The sequence below is a fragment of the Piliocolobus tephrosceles genome, chromosome 11, assembly GCF_002776525.5.
Source record: "Piliocolobus tephrosceles isolate RC106 chromosome 11, ASM277652v3, whole genome shotgun sequence".
NCBI lineage: Eukaryota > Metazoa > Chordata > Mammalia > Primates > Cercopithecidae > Piliocolobus > Piliocolobus tephrosceles.
This window is the reverse complement of record NC_045444.1, coordinates 43,725,611-43,744,669: the sequence shown is the minus strand read 5'-3', so window position 1 is coordinate 43,744,669 and position 19,059 is coordinate 43,725,611. Positions and strand designations below refer to the sequence as shown.

Below are 19,059 nucleotides of genomic sequence, written 5' to 3'. Positions count from 1 at the left end.
CACGCATTAATTTATTAATTTATTTACAGACTTCTATGTCCTCTGTATTCAGTTTCAAAGACAAAGAAATAGCATTAGCATTTGATATATTTGATTAACATACTCTTGTTTCCTGGTGTCTTCCATCTCAATCTAAATTAAATCACTTTGACCTCACTTTTCCACCCTTGGGTTTGCAGTTTGAAGATCTGGAAAATTCTTGATTAATAGCAATAATGTAAGGTAGCCACGTTTTTAGAAAATCCAAAAGAGGCAAGAGGAAAGTGAGCCCTGCATATCCCTTTGCCTTAAGAGAGACTACAGCATTTGCTGGGGCAAGATGACCACAGAACGCAGCCAGCTGGAGAATGCCCATTCACCCTGGAGCTGTGTAAAGCAGGAAGTCTGCAGGTAGATGCTTTGAGGAAGCCACAAAGAGGAAGCATTCCTGTTCCTTCTAGGGCACAGTCCAGTCTGCGTTGCGCTAACTCAAAACTGGGAGCCTCCTGTTGAGAAATGGGAAACCTAAAAATAGACCTACAGAAAGTACTTTGACCTTGGCTTGAAAGTCAGCCCAGTGCTATGACAAGAAAAGCCTTTTCCATGAAGATTATGTTCTTAAAAGCCATATTTCATCGCACACAGACTCCCAGTAAAACCACACTCAGAAAATGTGTGTCTTGGCTATCCTTCAACTGTAGAATCATTATGTTTGGCTCTGGTTATTCTGGACATTAGATGTCTATGTAAGGGTTTCTTTCTGAAATTCCTTCTACAAAATGTTAGGGGTTGTAAACTGGATTAATAGTGACATTTAAGCAAATCTGCTATTACTGTATGTATCCAATACTTTATGATTTTTGGAAAGAATTCAAGGACAAAGCAGAAAAATTGTTGTATTAAAGTAATTCAGAATGTACATGCTTTAGAATTAACTACAATAAACTAATAACTTTTCCTGAAGAAATCTAGCCAGAAAGCCAAGAGAATACATTTTGTTAAAGCTTTAGTAATTAAATCCAAAATTAAAGGGTACTGTCCTATAATTTCTTGCATGTGTTAGAATTATAATATTTAAAATTTGTAATATCAAAGCATTTCAGGAGACCCTCATATGTAGTCTGCATGTATTTCAAGGATAACCCTTAAAGGTGATAAAAAGCTATTAAAGAGGGGAGAAAAAGCACTTTTATATACTTAGGTAACTTTCTAAGGAACAGCTGCCACCAATTAAACAACAAATACCTTTTAAAGACTCTTGGGGGTTCAATGTTCTTTCAGTGGACTGAAAAATCTGGGAAAATGGACTTCATTAGCAACTACAAAATTATTGGAAGGATATTTGAAATGGCATTTAATACCTGCAAAGACAGAAACAATCAGTAGTTTAAAGTTTCACCATAAAGATTGGTAAATAACACTGATTACAGGTCTTATTCAAACAGAAAATAATGAATATGTAATGAAAAGAGAATAATGATCCAAATTGCTCTTAATCTTGGAGTTGTGCCTATTGATTGGCCTGGAAATAATAGTGCTAATCTTACAGTAGGAAAGTCAAGTGCTTTAGAAAGTCATTAGCTTTGGGGAAACAGGATACCCATTTTATTGTACCAGTACAGTAGTTTATTGAGTAAAGCCTCAAACAACTGTGTGTTTAAGAAAAATTCCAAGGTTAGCCTAAGTCACATAACATTCCTCTCCACTCTGCTCTGTAACTGGTAAAAGCAATTTAGGTACTCTTTCTAATTCATCCAACTAAACACCTACTGTATTCCTGCAACACGAGATAATCAAATACAGTAAATAATTCAGCATTCCAAAAGGTAATTATTGATCTCACACTGGCTTACTTCTAATAAGCTGAAGAAGTAATAACCTTCTCAAAATAGTAAATTTACATTTTAGACTGACATTCCTGAGACACTCTGGCAGTTTCATGAACGAACATATTTATAAGCAAATATACATTAAAAAGACACAGAGTCTTTTTAAAAGTCATAATTTCTCATCTCTAGGAACAACCTCAAAGGATTCTGAATTTGAAATATCTTTATTTACCATTAACTTTCCATGTATCCAATTACAAGTTAAATTTACAGTCTTTTCAATCCATTTTTGAGATCTTAAATGTATTCTTAGATCCTGAGCTTGAAAATTGATTGCTTTTACTTCAATTTAAATGATAACACAGGAGCATCTGGTTAATGAAAATAGACATACATGAAAAGCCAGGTACAGTGACTCATGCCTATAATTCCAGCACTTTGGGAGGTCTGTAATCCCAGCACTTTGGGAGTCTGAGGCGGGTGGATCACGAGGTCAGGAGTTCGAGACCAGCTGACCAACATGTTGAAACCCTGTCTCTAGCCCGGTGTGGTGGTGTGCACCTGTAATCCCAGCTACTCAGGAGGCTGAGGCAGGAGAATTGCTTGAACCCAGGAGGCAGAGGTTGCAGTGATTGTTCCACTGCACTCCAGCCTGGGCGACAGAGCAAGACTCCGTCTAAAAAAAAAAAAAAAAAAAAAAAAAAGGAGAGAGAGAGAAATACGTGAAAAACCCATGCTCCTCTTAGCAAATGTGCATGGAACAAGGAACTGGCCGGTGTTCAAGTTTGCCAGGCAGGGCAGCAGAGAGAACCTCCCAATGACATGGTTAGATGAGGCCCTCAAGACCAGCTGGTTGCCAGGGAACACTCAGGGCACCTGAGAAGTGGGCAAGATCAATTGGTTATGGGGAAGTCAGCTGAATGCAGAGCTGAGAAGAGAAAATGCAAGCCAGAGGCTGGGACTTGGAAGTCCCGCAGGCTTGGGGTTGGAAGTCATGAAAACCTGACTTCTGATGCTTATCAAATGTGCCACCTGCGGGAAAGGACTTCGTCTCTCCGACTTGGTGTTTTTCACGTGTCAACTGAGTATAATGATAGCATCACCTCGTGGAATTATTATAGGGTTATAAGATGATGCATGTCAAGCACTTAGCACACTGCCTACGAGTACACAGAAAGGGCCAAGCAAAGGATATGAGTATTACTACTGACGGCTGCTGCCGGAGAGGCTGGCAAAGTGAAGCTGAATGCCAGTCTCAGAGAAGGAAACAAATAGGTACCTCACAGAGTCAAAGTCAGGGAGGCAAAGGAAACAAGGCAAAGGGAGCCAGGATGGTGTGGAGTCTCCTCACGAGGCTTTGCATTGAACCAAGGGTCTTCTTGTACACAGAATCTTGCACACTTAAATATGTCCCTTGGAATGTTCACCTTTCCCCACCCTGTCTTAAAGATACCTTGCTCTAAATCCAGTCATTTGTAACAGCTGCTCTGGAAAGCAAATCTAGTGTCATTTCAGATCTAACAAGTGCCTTTGAGTAAGAGCAGGAAGGAGAAGCTCATCCCATTGAAAGGCTTCCTCGAGTATGCCTAGGAAGGTACCCACTGGAGATGGTTTGTTAGCTTGTTTGCCAAAACAAGTGATTCTTGGAAGTTGTTTTTGGATCATCCTTTATCTTTTAAAATGGGAAGTAAGTATCTCTCCCTTATTTCTGGAGAAGATGGTGAAGTTTCCATGTATCTGAGTGCAGACACTGCAGTCTGGAACATGTTGAGTGTTCTGCTTCATATTGGGAATTATGGACATTCTTTTTTTTTTTTGAGATAGAATCTCGCTCTGTCACCCAGGCTGGAGTGCAATGGCGTGATCTTGGCTCACTGTAGCCTCCGCCTCCCGGGTTCACACCATTCTCCTGCCTCAGCCTCCCCAGTAGCTGGGACTACAGGCGCCCACCACCACGCCTGGCTAATTTTTTGTATTTTTAGTAGAGACGGGGTTTCACCATCTTAGACAGGATGGTCTCGATCTCCTGACCTCATGATCTGCCCACCTCGGCCTCCCAAAGTGCTGGGATTACAGGTATGAGCCACCGTGCCTGGCCATTATGGACATTCTTAACCACACTGTGCTCTTGAGGAATTCAAGAACTCTTTATTGGCCATAAAATGGTGTTTATAAGCTGAACTCTCCCCTATTTACTGCCCTTTAGGACTAAGAGCCCAGACTTGGGGAAACAGAAATGTGCTTGGGGGCGTTTTGCTGATCACTTTAACTGTGCAGTGTAATGAGGCCATTCCCTGGGTTAGTGTGAGGAGGGGCTGAACACGCCTAGAGAAGGAGAGAAGCTTATTTGCTTCAAGGGACTGATGGTTGGGCACAGGGCTGAGGCTTGCGGATGCCTAGAAGTCCTATGTATGGAGTGTGAGCTGCTCCTGGCCATGGAGAGGCCTTCGGGGACTGGGTCAGGACCCTGAAGTTTGTTTAGGGTCAGCTGTAAGCCCGAAGAGCACCCACTGGTCCCTGCAGTGTCAAGCACTTAACTTGATTCCATTGGCACTGAGTAAAGTTTTTATTAAGTATCATGTTACTTTTCATTTTTAGTAAATGGCAGAGCCATATAAATTCACCAAAATGTTCAAATTGAAAACTTCCCTGTTCCTTCCCACTCCTCCACTGAATCCATCAACAAGTACTATCAATTCTGCCTCCGAAGAGACTTAAGCTCAAGTTCGTGCTTTGTTTGCCTCTCCTGTCTCCCACCCTGATTCCGATTCTGTTGTTTCCCACCTGGGTGACAACAGGATCCTCTTCCTCTCCTGGCTTTCTCTCTTCACCTTCTATCCCATTCTTTACCAGCAACCTGAGGATTCCCTTTACGATATAAATGAAGTTAAGTCATTCTCCAGCTTAAACATTTCCATTTCCCAGTATTCTCAGGATAAAGATCCAAATGCTTAGCACGGCTTTGCAAGGTCCAGTCTGGGCTTGGTGAGCTTTGGAAAACTCAGTGAGATCCCTGGCCTCTGGGAAGAGCTGCCTGGAAAACACAGTTATAGTCAGTGCAAAGTGATCACTCAAAGTGTAGGCTGCAGGGTAGGTGACAAGAGACCATAACAGATTTCTTGAGATTCCTTCTAGAAGGGAACCCAGTAGAAGAACAGGCTCTGCATTCCTGTTGGTGAGAGGTGGTGATAGGGCAGTAAAGGAAACATGACTAGTGGTGTAGGCACTGGTTGATAAGATTTAGGGATATATCAGTGACACACCCAACCTAGGGTACTGTAACTATAAATCGAAACAATCTTCTTTTAGTCTTAAGAACAAGAACCAAAAATTGTACAATTTAACATGTAATAATGGCTTCTATTTATCAAGCATCTGCTAAGGGGCTGGCTTTATGCCAGGCATTTTACATATTTGATTACAAAAGCCTTATAAGATAATTATTATCTCCATTTTTTATATATGGGAACCGAGGCTCAAAAGGTTACTAAAAGTCAAATGAATAATAAGGCACAAACTTTAAAGAAATTACCAAATTGCCTTTCTTTGTGAAGGAAAGGGACAGATCTAATGTTAATTTGTCATTAACTGAGGCAGCACAGAAAGTTGGGTGTTTATTTGTTTCTTATCCATCTCCCCCGACTAGGAGGAGAGAGCTTCATGAGGGGAGAGCCTGTTTTGTTCACAGCTGTCTCCCGAGCTCATTGAATAGTGTCTGGTCGCAGCAGACCTGTAGGGGTTTGTTCACAGACTGAAGCAATGAAGTTTGACAGCTGCTTTCATTACTCAGTGATTTTGATTCAGAGCTTTACAAAAGTAGGAAAAATTAGCGTGAATATCCATTTTTCCATAGATTTGGTGTTGGATTTTTTTTTCTTATTCTCTCCACTAAAGTACTGCTATTAAAATACAACTAAGCCTTATTCACCCAGAGGTTTCCATTAGCAACAAGAATTAATTAAATTATGAGTCATCAGCAGATGACATACTATAAGGCAGATTATCCCCCCACAATGAATGTTTTTTGTTTTTCTAATTATAAAAGTACTATAGTAAAGAACACTAGCAAGATTTATTAATTTTAAAAAGTAAAGTGTGTACTGTTACGAAAATATTTCTAAGATATATTTTTAGTGAAAAGAACACGATGTAGAATAGTGTTCATGGTAAGCTTTTCTCCCATGGGATAATAATAATAGTCATTGAGAGCTTACTGGGTGCCAGGCATGATATTATCTCCACTGCATTCATTATCTCATTTAATCCTTTAATAACACCATGTTGTTGGTACTAGAACATTATTAGTACTATACTCCATTTTAAATAGTGCTATTGCCCTCATATTATTTTTCTTGTTTATATTTTGTAACAGTCCAGCACTTAGAGAAATGTTGCAACATGCAAAATGCACATACACACACATAAGCGTATACATGTGTACATTTTACATCTGTATTTACTTCTATATACCCATATATTAAAAGCCATGAGGTTCTACTAATATCTATAATTCCCTTCCTATGCCCCAGAGTTGTAGTTTTCTCTCTCTCTCTCTCTTTTTTTTTTTTTTAATTTTTATTTTTTGAGACAGAGTCTCACTCTGTTGCCCAGGCTGGACTGCAGTGGTGTGATATCAGCTCACTACAACCTCTGCCTCCCAAGTTCAAGTGATTCTCCTGCCTCAGCCTCCCACGTAGCTGGCATTACAAGCACACATCACCACACTCGGCTAATTTTTGTATTTTTAGTAAAGACAGGGTTTCACCATTTTGGCCAGGCTGGTCTCAAACTCCTGACCTCAGGTGGTCCACCAACCTTGTAATCCCAAAGTGCTGGGATTACAAGCATGAGCCACCCTGCCCAGCCGGCTCTCCTTTTATATATATATTTAGTCTCCGAAATAATGCGAAGGCTGGCTTCAATTGTCTTCAATTTATTTATTCATTGAATCACTCTCTTGTTGCCTCCACTTGTCCCTATCCCTAGCAGGAATCTCTCTCCTCTCACTAGCCTCCAGCACTCCACATCAGACCCTCTCACCCCCTACAACCTCCAAGACCTCGTGCCCCATCATGCTCCGACGCCTCCCACCAACACAAAAGTCCTTCTTCCTCTGTATCAGGACCTCCCTGAGCCCCCTGGGTTGTGACACACCACCTCCCCATACCTGACAAAGACAGCTCCCTTGCCCAACAGGGATAGCCATGAGAAAGTGGCTCCAAGGGTTCTAGTATTTTGAGACTGCATCAAACTTAATATGTCAGCATCTTTGGTAGCCCATTCTTAACGAGGACCGGCAGTTAGACCTAAAGCATAGATGGCCATTTAGCTAGTCTTTTGCTTGAGAATTAAACATGAGAGATAAAAGACAAGAAAAGAAGAAGGAAAAAGAAAAAAATTGTACCAGGAAGGAAGATATTTCATGAGCTGAATCCCAAGCAGCAAAGTCACTACTAATGTCACAACGGTGTTGCCAGCTAATAATGGGGCTGCTTCTTAACTGTCGGGAAATGCAAACAGTACAACATTAAAATGGTTCTATTTTTTTCCATCCTTACAATAGCAACACAGCAATAGAGTGCTGATTTCTGAAAGACAAAGGCTGTGAAAATAAACATGCACTTAAGGCAGGGGGCACTTGCGTTGTGATTTTTCTTTTGAGATATTTGGTGACATATTCCCAAATCCTCAAACCACCGCAGGGATCTTCCCTTGAAGTACAGTCTGAATCACCCACCAGTCTCAAATGGCCCAGCAAAGTTCTTGCTCTGTGCAGGCAGGCCTGCCAGATAGCTGCCTTTTTCTTTTCCTCTTGCCTTGGCTAAGTGGCTTCCAAGGTGTTTTGGAAAGGAAAATGTAAGATTCAAAATAAAGAGCAGAGAGTTGGACCAGGCCTGCATTGTCCTCTAACTGTGATAATGGCTCAGTCCCTGGTTCATCTTCCACAGCAAAACCTGGACCAAGGCCTGCTTTTTCTCTCTAATGGTAGGACTGTCTCTAGCTTCGAGTTGCACGTTTATCTTTAGTACTCATCACTTTGATTTTGTTATTACTTCACCCTCCCCTTTGTCTTCACTTTTATCTGTCTGTATATTTCCCAGCAACCTGTTTTTACCTCATCTCCCTCTTTTATTATTACCATTTTCATTCCCCTGCCCTACATCCTTGGCTTCCCTTCTAAGCACTTTGAAAAAATGAGGTGAATGTTATATTGGTAAAAGATGCTGAAAGGTGAATCTGTGAAGCCCCCACCCCAGTAACCTCCTTCCATGTGAGTACCTTCTTTCCATGTAAGGTAATATAGCTCTTCTCTTCTTTTTTTTTTTTTTTTTTTTTTTTTTTTTGGTGCTCATTCTCTCCAGGCAACCAGGAAAGCTGTCCCCTTCAAGGAATGGGTTGATCTAAGATCCCCTCATGGGACACAACTAAAGATAAAAACCTCCTGTTATCAGGTTGAAAATGTCCAGGTATTTGCAAGCAGTATTTTGCTTTCTTAAATACCAGACTGTGGCTAGCAGTCTTCCCCCGCTTTAGGTTATAGAAATTCAGAGCTCCCTATCTCAAGACCAGGAAACTCCAGAGCAGACGCAGGTTGTGTGAATATGACCAGGAATAAGTTATTTCATCTTGGGAAAAAATAAGGCCAAGATCTAGGGCGTGCTTGATGTTTCCCACTTGTTCTTCCAGTCCACCCTATTCCCTTCATCACTCTTTGTGCCCCAAGTAGGAGGCTGACCTATTAGGCTGTATAAACAGGCTCTTTTGCACTATAGCTTCCTATTGGATTCACCCCATGGGGAGCATTGGAGATCAGAAAGAGGGTAGAATAGTGAGAGCAGAAGGTCAGGGTATTTATTCACTGGCTCCCTCTCCGTGGGCCACTACAGGCTGGCTGAATATCCCCACTCCTGTCAGGTGACCCTCTGTCTCCAGCACCAGTCACCATTCTGTCCTTTGTCCCATCAGGCCTTCTACTAGCCCAGGGTACTGCACTACCCCTTGTAATTTCCCTATAACCTGCTAATACCTTTATAAATAATCTCCTTAATAAACTCTACTCAAATTACCCAATTTGAGTGGACCATTTGTTTCCTGCTGCTGGTTTGATGCTTACAAAAGATCTCTGCTTAAGCAAGGCAGAAACAGGTGCCTTTGTGAAACGGCAATGGCAAATGATCGGGAACCCAGTTACCTGGAAACTGAGGCCCACGGTAGGAATTCAAGCAACTCTTGGCACAGACAGATAAAGGAGAAACTTCTTTACTGAGAATTAGCGATACAGAGAAGTGAATGCAGTTACTGAAAACTGGAGGTACTAAGCTCAGATTATTAATAATAACACAACATTTACTGTGCCCTTATGATAGGCCAAGTACCTAATAAATACCCTGTCACATTCTAGAATTTCTTATCCACTTTACTGATGAGGAAACTGGGTGAATTGATCATTGCTGTTTTGTAGACCCAGACTCCCTCCTTCAGCATCTTCTAGTAATAAAACTATTCTCTCCTGCAAGGAGCTCATTTCACAGGTTTTAACTAGTGCTAACCTCAGCCTTGCCTGTCAGAACACACCTCCTCCCATGCACAATGCTTGGCTCAGTAATGGACATGTGACTCTAACAGGCGAATAAGTTTCTCCAAGATTTGATACTTGGACCTAGGGAAAGACTAGAAGGATGATGATAATAGCCACCACTGCTTCAGACCACCTTTCCCTCTGCTTGGAGGAACCCATCTCCAGTAAGAAATAATTTAGCGTCAGCAAAGAGAACAGGAGAGAGAGACAAGGGATAAATGGAGGAAGAGCAACAGTGAGCACAGAAGAGATGACCTCATTTGCTACTGCAGCAAGTCTCTTGAGTGAGTTTTATCCTTCAGTTTTCCAGTATTATGAGACAATGAATACTTTGTTTTTACTTAATATAATTTAAGTTGGATCTCTCATTTATATTTCCAAAAAATCCTGTAAGTACATTAAGGCTGCCTTGCAGAGACTCTTCAACTGGGCAGTGATCAGCCCATGTGTATGAGAAAACTACCCAAAGTTGGATAAAGAGCCACTCAAAAGGAGCAGGTAGAGCAATCTCCAGAGCTTACAGCGATCCAGAAATGGTTGGTGATCTCATCAGCCAGAGAGGAAAAACATTGTAATGCATGGGACACCAGGTAGAATACTCAGAAGTATATTACATTGGTAGGAGGGAAAAACCATCAGTCCTAGACTCTGTTAGTCTGCATAACAAACCTTAAAAGTGAGCCTTGAAAGGATAAACTGTTTCCAAGCAAATTAACTGTGTCCTAGAAAAAAAGCTCAAGTATATGTGTAGAAACACAAGCATATTCAGCTCCTAAAAATGTAAATTTTACAACTGCTGCCACCCATTCAAAAGTTACTAGGTATATGAAGAGGTAGAAAAATAGGACCTGTAATGATGAAGAAAAATCAATTAAAATAGACCCAGAATGTTACATGGATCACTTAACAACATGGATGTATTCTGAGAAAAGTCATGGGTTGCTTAACAAAAGTCATGGGTCGCTTAAAAACATGGATATATTGTCATCAGGAGATTTCGTTGTTGTGCAAACATCATGGTGTACTTAAAGAAGCCTAGAAGGCACAGCCTACTATATGCACAGCTACTTGGTGTAGTCTATTGCCCCTTGGCTACAACTGCACAGCATGTTACTGTACTGAATACTGTAGGCAATTGGAACACAATGGTATTTGTATATCTAAACTTACCTCAACAGAAAAGATACAGTGAAAATATGATATAAAAGATTTGTTTAAATGGCATACCTGCAGGCTGGGCGCAGTGGCTCACGCCTCTAATCCCAGCACTTTGGGAGGCCGAGGTGGGCAGCTCACAAGGTCAGGAGTTTGAGACCAGCCTGGCCAATGTGGTAAAACCCCATTTCTACTGAAAATACAAAAAAATTAACCAGGTGTGGTGGCGCATGCCTGTGAATCCCAGCTACTCAGGAGGCTGAGGCAGGAGAATTGCTTAAATCCAGGAGGTGGAGGTTGCAGTGAGCCGAGATTGCACCAGTGCACTCCAGTCTGGGCAACAGAGCAAGACTCCGTCTCAAAAAAAAAAAAAAAAAAAAAAGCATACCTGTGTAGGGCACTCACCATGAATGGAGCTTTCAGGTCTGGAAGTTGCTGTGGTGAGTGAGTGATTGGGCAGTGAACATGAAGGTCTAGGACATTACTATCCACTACTATAGCTTATATAAACACTGTACATTTAAGACTTGCTAAATTTATTTTAGAATTTCCCTTTCTTCACAATAAATTAACCTGAGCTTACTATAACTTTTACTTCGTAGACTTTTTAATTTCTTTAAAACCTTTTGACTCTTTTGTAATAACACTTAGCTTAAAACACAAACACATTGTGAAGCTGTATAAAAATATTTTCATACTTTATATCCTTATTCTGTAAGCTGTTTCCTATTTTATTTTTTCTCTTTTCTAGTTTTTATTTCTTTTTTTAAGCTTCATTCTATTTTATTTACTATGTTCATTCTTGATGAACATTGATGCAAAAATTCTCAGCAAAATACTGGCAAACAGAATCCAGAGCACATCAAAAAGCTTATCCACCACAATCAAGTAGGCTTTATCCCTGGGATGCAAGGTTGGTTCACCATATGCAAATCAATAAATGTGATTCATTACATAAACAGAACTAAAGACAAAAACCACATGATCATCTCAATAGATGCAGAAAGGTTTTCAATAAAATTCAATATGCCTTCATGTTAAAAACGCTCAATAAAACTAATTTCTTGTTAAAAACTCTCCTAGGTATTGAAGGAATGTACTTCAAAATAATAAGAGCCATATATGACAAACCCACAGCCAACATCATACTAAATGGGCAAAAACTGGAAGCATTCCCCTTGAAACTGGCAAAAGACAAAGATGCTCTCTCTCACTATCCCTATTCAAAATTGTATTGGAAGTCCTGGCCAAGGCAATCAGGCAAGAGAAAGAAGTAAAGTGCATCCAAATAGGAAGAGAGGCAGTCACCCTATCCCTGTTTGCAGACGACATGATCCTATGTCTAGAAAACCCCACAGTCTCAGCCCAGATCTTCTTAAACTGATAAACAACTTCAGCAAAGTCTCAGGATACAAAATCAATGGGCAAAATAACTAGCATTTCTATACACCAACAGTCAAGCGGAGGGCCAAATCAAGAATAAATTCCCATTCACAATTGCCACAAAAAGAATAAAATACCTGAGCCAGAGCAGTGTCTCATGCCTGTAATCCCATCACTTTGGGAGGCCAAGGCGGGCAAATCACAAGGTCAGGAAATCGAGACCATCCTGGCTAACACAGTGAAACCCTGTCTCTACTAAAAATACAAAAAATTAGCCAGGCATGGTGGCACGTGCCTGTAGTCCCAGCTACTCGGGAGGCTGAGGCAGGAGAATGGCGTCAACCCAGGACACGGAGGTTGCAGCGAGCCAAGATCACACCACTGCACTCCAGCCTGGGCGACAGAGCAAGACTCCATCTCAAAAAAACAAACAAAAAAAAAACCTAGGAATACAACTAACAATAGAGGTGAAGAATCTCTACAAGGAGAACTACAAACCATTGCCAAAAAAATCAGAGATAACAGGCTGGGCATGGTGGCTCACAACTGTAATCCCAGTACTTTGGGAGGCCAAGGTGGGCAGATCACTTGAGGTCAGGAGTTCAAGACCAGCCTGACCAACATGGTAAAACCCCATCTCTAGCCAGGTGTGGAGGCAGGTGCCTATAATCCCAGCTACTAAGGAGGTTAAGGCAGGAGAATTGCTTGAACCCGGGAGGTGGTGGTTGCAGTGAGCTCAGATTGTACCACTGCACTCCAGCCTAGGCAGCAGAGTAAGACTCTGTCTCAAAAAAAAAAAAAAAAGAAATCAGAAATGACACAAACAAATGGAAAAACATTTCATGCTCATGGATGGGAAGAATCAATAACATTAAAATGGCCATACTGCCCAAAGCAATTTATAGATTCAACACTATTCCTATTAAACTACCATTGAGATTCCTCACAGAATTAGAAAAATCTATTTGATAATTCAATGGAACCAAAAAAAAGCCCAAATAGCCAAAGCAATCCTAAGCAAAAAGAACAAAACTGGAGGCATCACACTGCCTGGCTTTAAACCAAAACAGCATGGTACTGGTACAAAAACAGATACATAGGCCAATAAAATAGAATACGGAACCCGGAAATAAGACCACACAACTACAACTATCTGATCTTTGACAAACCTAATAAAAACAAGAAATGGGGAAATGATTCTCTATGCAATAAATGGTGCTGGGATAACTGGCTAAGCATATGCAGAAGATTAAACCTGGACCCCTTCCTTACATCGTACACAAAACTTAACTCATGATAACTTAAAGACTTAAATGTAAAACCCCAAACCATAAAAACCATAGAAGACAACCTAGGCAATACCATCCTGGACAGAGGCATGGGCAAAGATTTCATGACAAAGATGCCAAAAACAATCACAACAAAAGCAAAAATTGACAAATGGGATCTAATTAAACTAAAGAGCTTCTGCACAGCAAAAGAAACTATCAATAGAGTAACAGACAACCTATAGAATGGGATAAAATATTTGCAAACTATGCATCTGACCAACATGGTGAAACCCCATCTCCACTAAAAACACAAAAAAAGTAGATGGACGTGGTGGCCGGCGCCTGTAATCCCAGCTACTCAGGAAGCTGAGGCAGGAGAATCACTTGAATCCAGGAGACGGAGGTTGCAGTAAGCCGAGATCACGCCATTGCACTCTAGCCTGGGGGACAAGAGCAAGACTCCGTCTCAAAAAAAAAAGAAAAAACTTTGAAAGGTGCAAAATGAAGAGAAAAACACATTATCTTTTCTACCATTATTACATTAATACTTATTTTTAAAAGTTTTAATAACTTTTTTGACATCATTTCTCCCTCTCTCTCCTTTCCTCCTTCCCTTTTTATCCTAATCCCTCTAGTTCAGTCTCCATCTCTTTTGATGTTTTTAGTGTACCTCTCTTATTCTCTCTCACACTCACTGATTCTTTTTGGATAAGTGTATGTGTGATTTGAATAGCATCCCAAAATAAAAGAGATATAAAATTTTTCTTAAATTTTATTCCATTTACTTTTTAGACTTTTTTTATTAAAAACTAAGACAAACATGCAGGCCTACATAGAGTCAGGATTATCAAGATGTCACTAGGCAATAGAAATTTATCAGCTTTATTAAAATTTTATGGAATTACTATCATATACATAATTCATCATCGGCCAAAACGTTGTTATGTGGTGAATGACTATAGCAGTCATGGTTATTAAAACAGGTTTATAACTATAGTCTATATGTTTAAGAAAGTAGAGGAAACTATAAGTGTGTTAAGAAAAGACATAGATGATGACATAAAAGAGACCCAAGTAAGCTGGGTGCGGTGGCTCACACCTGTAATCCCAGCACTTTGGGAAGCTAAGGCAGGCGGATCACTTGAGGTCAGGAGTTCAGGACCAGCCTGGCCAACATGGTAAAACCTTCTCTCTACTAAAATACAAAAACTAGTTGGGTGTGGTGGTGGGCGCCTATAATCCCAGCTACTTGGGAGGCTGAGGCAGAAGAATCGCTTGAACCCAGGAGGTGGAGGTTGCGATGATCTAAGATCACACTATTGCACTCCAGCCTGGGCAACAGAGTGAGACTCCATCTCAACAACAACAACAAAGACCCAAATCAAACTTCTAGAGTTGAAAAATACAATATGTGAGATGAAAAATAAACTAGATGGGATTGAAAGTAGATTAGACACTACAAATGAGGACATGTCAATAGAAACTACTCAAAATGAAACACACAGATAAAAAATGACTGAAAAAGATCAACAGAATTTCAGTGAGCTGTGGGACAACCTCATGCAGCCTACTCTAAATGTAAATGTGGTCTCCAAGATGAGAGAAAAGAGAGGTCAGAAACAAAGTTTGAAGAAATATGGCTGAAATTTTCCCAAATTTGTTGAAGAATATAAATATATAGATCTAAGAAACTCAATAAACTTTTATTTATTTTTATTTTATTTTATTTTTGAGATAGAGTCTTGCTATGTCACCCAGGCAGTGCAGTGGTGCCATCTTGGCTCCCTGCAACCTTCACCTCCTGAGTTCAAGCGATTCTCCTGCCTAGGCTTCCCTGAGTAGCTGGGATTACAGGCGTGCACCACCACACCCAGCTAATTTTTGTATTTTTAGTAGAGATGGGATTTCACCATGTTGTCCAAGCTGATAACGAACTCCTAACTTCAAGTGATCCACCCACCTGGGCCTCTCAAAATGCTGGGATTACAGGCGTGAGCCACCGTGCCTGGCCTCAATAAATGTTAATGAAAAGAAAGATGAAGACATGCATCAAGGCACATTGTAATCAATCAGGGAGCCCATCTCAATGGGCAGCATCCCCCATAGTCATTTCTGACCTTCAAAGTAGAGTAATCACAGAGCATTTCAAGGATTCAGATGTGCCCTCCACTGAAGTATTTCTCAATATCCTAGTGAAGGAAAGGTCTTCAAGGCCTTCTGGTGGAGCATTAGGTGGGAGGATGGGCACCAGATTGCACATGATAAATCCAGTTCAACCTTATGTCTTAAGCCTATGGATTCCCTTCTCCATAGCATGCCAAGGAAGCTCTGGCATGGCATCCCCATTAAATGTAGACCACCACTGAGTCCAAGTTTTAGTCAATCCACCAAGAAAGATGCTAAAACCACCTCCAGTTGCATGAGCTAATACATTAAATCCAGAATCTCTACTAAGTACACCCATATCCATGAATTTAACCCAATCTAATGTATCTTCTTATAAAAAAGACCCTTAGAACGTACTCTCACACATGTTCCCAGGTTTTGGTTGCTAGATATTTATTAGCAAAGTCTTGAAATGGTTGGGGCATGTAAGTTATTTTATCCCAGGTCATTGTGTGTACTTATCCACCTACAACATTCCGAGATTTGGCCCTGTCCAAACATTTAGTGGTAAGAGGGGGTGATTGTGGTACATCTTAAGGAAAATGAACATCCCCTTTCAAAGCATCTTCCCCAGATGAAGGTTTTCCTAGCAATGGTCTAAATGCCTCATCACACACCCAGTCTCTCAGAAATGGCTGGGCTATTTCAAAGCTGGAATAGTTCACTGAAGACTCTGTTATGGTGCCAACTGGGAGACAACAGCTTAAAAGGATGATATTCTGTCTTACAGGATGTGGTATACACTTTGAATTAGAGACCATGGTGGCATCTTCCCCACAATCAAAATATATGTGTCTGGGAATCAAGGCATGGAAGTAAAGGAGCAATCTGTCCTCAAAAGTAAATTCAAAATTTTACCTCTAGAGACAGAAGAATATGCTAACAATTTCAAAATAACTATTTCCAGTTTCTAGTCCCACTTTCTCCTTATTACTACCAGGCAACAGGTTTCCAAAAAATATTAATATCCAATTTTAGCTACCTAAAAATGTGAGGACCTTTACAGATGTTCAATGGTATATTATAAAATGGTAAACTTACAATAAAAGAAATGAGCAAGGTTCCCAAAATGAGCAGTAGAGTGACTGGCAGTAAAATTAAAAAAAAAAAAAAAAAAAAGGGGAGATTCAAACACAAAATATTATGTAGTGTCCCAAATATGTTTTCCTGATTTTTTGATAAGCTCTCTAGTTCATCTTCTTATTTGATCTAATAATCAGACAAGCAGTTCCCTGACATTATAGGCAAATGAATTACCCTTAGAGTTTAGGGCACTATTCCAAAGAAACGTTTGAGAAAACAATAGGGAAGAACTGCAGCAATCTGCTACTGTAGTGATGTGAATAAACACTATTGAGGTTAAAAGTCAAAGGTCAAGTTGGTGTTATTCTCTTGGTCCTCCTGCAGTTGATTAAACAATATTACTTGAGATGAAAGCAATTAGTGAAAATAATTATGATTATTAGCATTACTGAATAAGTGTCTTTTCAGAATCCAACTTATCACTCAAAAACATGTCATATTGCCCTAATATTACTTATTCAATTTCTGGCCAGAGATGAATTCTTTATAAGAGTTTCCTATTAAACTTCTCATTGAAGTTTAATCAATATGATTCATCGATATGTGTCCCCTAAAGCAATCCTAGGATTTAGAAAAGGATCTAAGTATGTGGGCTTCTGTGAGTAATATCTGAGCTTACTCAAAAGGTTGGTTTTCAGGCTGTTTCTTCTCTAATTCTAGAAAACTCTAGAAGGCCATAATAAATCCTCACAGAGTACAACTAAAGCATAAAAATAACTTTCAAAGATTTATAATTAGCTGGAATAATTTTCTTTGGGATCTATTTACAAGTCATTTTAGAGACCTCAAATTAGGCAACAACATTGCAACATTACTTCAGATTGGAAAAAAAAAAAAAAAGCCATACATTTATTCAATAGGGAGTAAATAAGTTCTAGGGAAGTATGTGAGAGAATAAATTAATAATATCATTTAGCAAGGAAAAAATAGCTCAATAAATATTATAGCCTAGTTTAAAAAAGAAAGAAAAAGTATGTTTAGGCAATAGTCATATATCCTCACTAAAGGTATGGTAAACTAAGATACAACCAAAGCTATAGTAAACCAAGAAAAGCCCTTCTCTCCAGTGGAGAGAGGCAATGTTGCCTCTACAATCATGTGGTCACAGTGTGTATGGTAGAGTGGCAAGGCATCTTCTGTTCCCTTTAGTCCAAAGTATGCACTTTGGTTGATAAGCAGCTAGAAGGAGAAAACCAAATAGATTTAGATCTGAACTTTTAAAAATAGGTTTATGGAAAAGGCATTCCCACATTGAGCTGGGACTGTATATTGGTAAAACCAATCTTGAAGACAATTTAGCAATATATATCAAGGGTCTCGTAAGTGTATATGTCCTTTGAATAGGATATTTCACTTTAGCTTAAGAAAATAATCAGATTTTTTTACAACAATGAACTTCATGAAAAAAAAACAGGAAATCACTTAAATGACAAAAAAACTATTACAGCTTTTTTTTCCAAAACCATTAATGTTCAGTATAAGTAGGAAAAATCCAGATTACAAGAAAGTATGCCCACCATTTTGTATTTTGTAAGTCTGTGTATGTGTGTGTATGTGCATGTGAAAAAAAATGTGGAAAGATTTAGAATAATTTTTCTAGGGTCTTTCTTTTTGTATTTTCAATTTTTTTTTTTTATTTTTTTAAAAAAGTATTTGCTAAAGGGATAGAGTGGCCAACTACCTTAAAGAGTGGAATGAATTAATGGTTTAAAAAAGTGGTTGAAAATAAGGCACCAGTGTAGGGCTGTTCACATAGCATGTTTTTCTAAAATACCCTCTTCCATCGTCTGTAGTAGCTACCTGAATTTCAGTGGGCCTAGCTCTAAAAAAGTTGAGAAATTGTACCAATATGTGTTGCATCATCCCTTAATTATTTGTGCCAATTGATGGAAGCTGAAATGTGGAAAACATCAACCAGATAATTCAAAATTAATTTGTGCTGAGACTTGGAATATGACCAGACACATGTACCTAGACATGAATGTGTTTCTCCTCTTCCCTCACTAATCTTCAGGCCTTGTCCTCACCACTTCTTGGTCTGGGTCCAACTCAGAGCCTGGGGCCAGCATGGCAGCACTGGTGAAGTACCTAGGAACAAAAAAATGTTTGAGAAAAAAAGTGGTGACAATGACTGGGCTCTGAATTGTGAATATTTACACGTGTAAATGCAGAAACACCCATATACAATCATCCACATATTAATTTTCCATCTAGACTCATTAATTTTCCGTAACTCTGTGAAAAGGGGAGTTTTATTTGTGTAGAATCTTTCAGATTTGGTGATAGTGGTGACCGGAATAATAGTAAGAAAAGGCCGGGCACGGTGGCTCAAGCCTGTAATCCCAGCACTGTGGGAGGCCGAGACGGGCGGATCACGAGGTCAGGAGATCAAGACCATCCTGGCTAACACGGTGAAACCCCGTCTCTACTAAAAAATACAAAAAACCAGCCGGGTGAGGTGGCAGGCGCCTGTAGTCCCAGCTGCTCTGGAGACTGAGGCAGGAGAATGGCGTGAACCCGGGAGGAGGAGCTTGCAGTGAGCTGAGATCCGGTCACTGCACTCCAGCCTGGGCGACAGAGCGAGACTCCATCTCAAAAAAAAAAAAAAAAAAAA

General features: G+C 39.9%; 1 protein-coding gene across 1 annotated transcript in view; it reads right to left on the bottom strand.

The window, feature by feature from the left end:
- The window catches only part of UPP2 (uridine phosphorylase 2), a 141,616-nt gene extending 123,102 nt beyond the window's left edge, over window positions 1–18,514 (bottom strand). Inside the window, 1 exon segment of the mRNA XM_023217518.2 lies at window positions 18,454–18,514. Within this exon segment, the coding sequence (XP_023073286.2) occupies window positions 18,454–18,514 (61 nt within the window).
- Window positions 18,515–19,059: the final 545 nt, after the last annotated feature.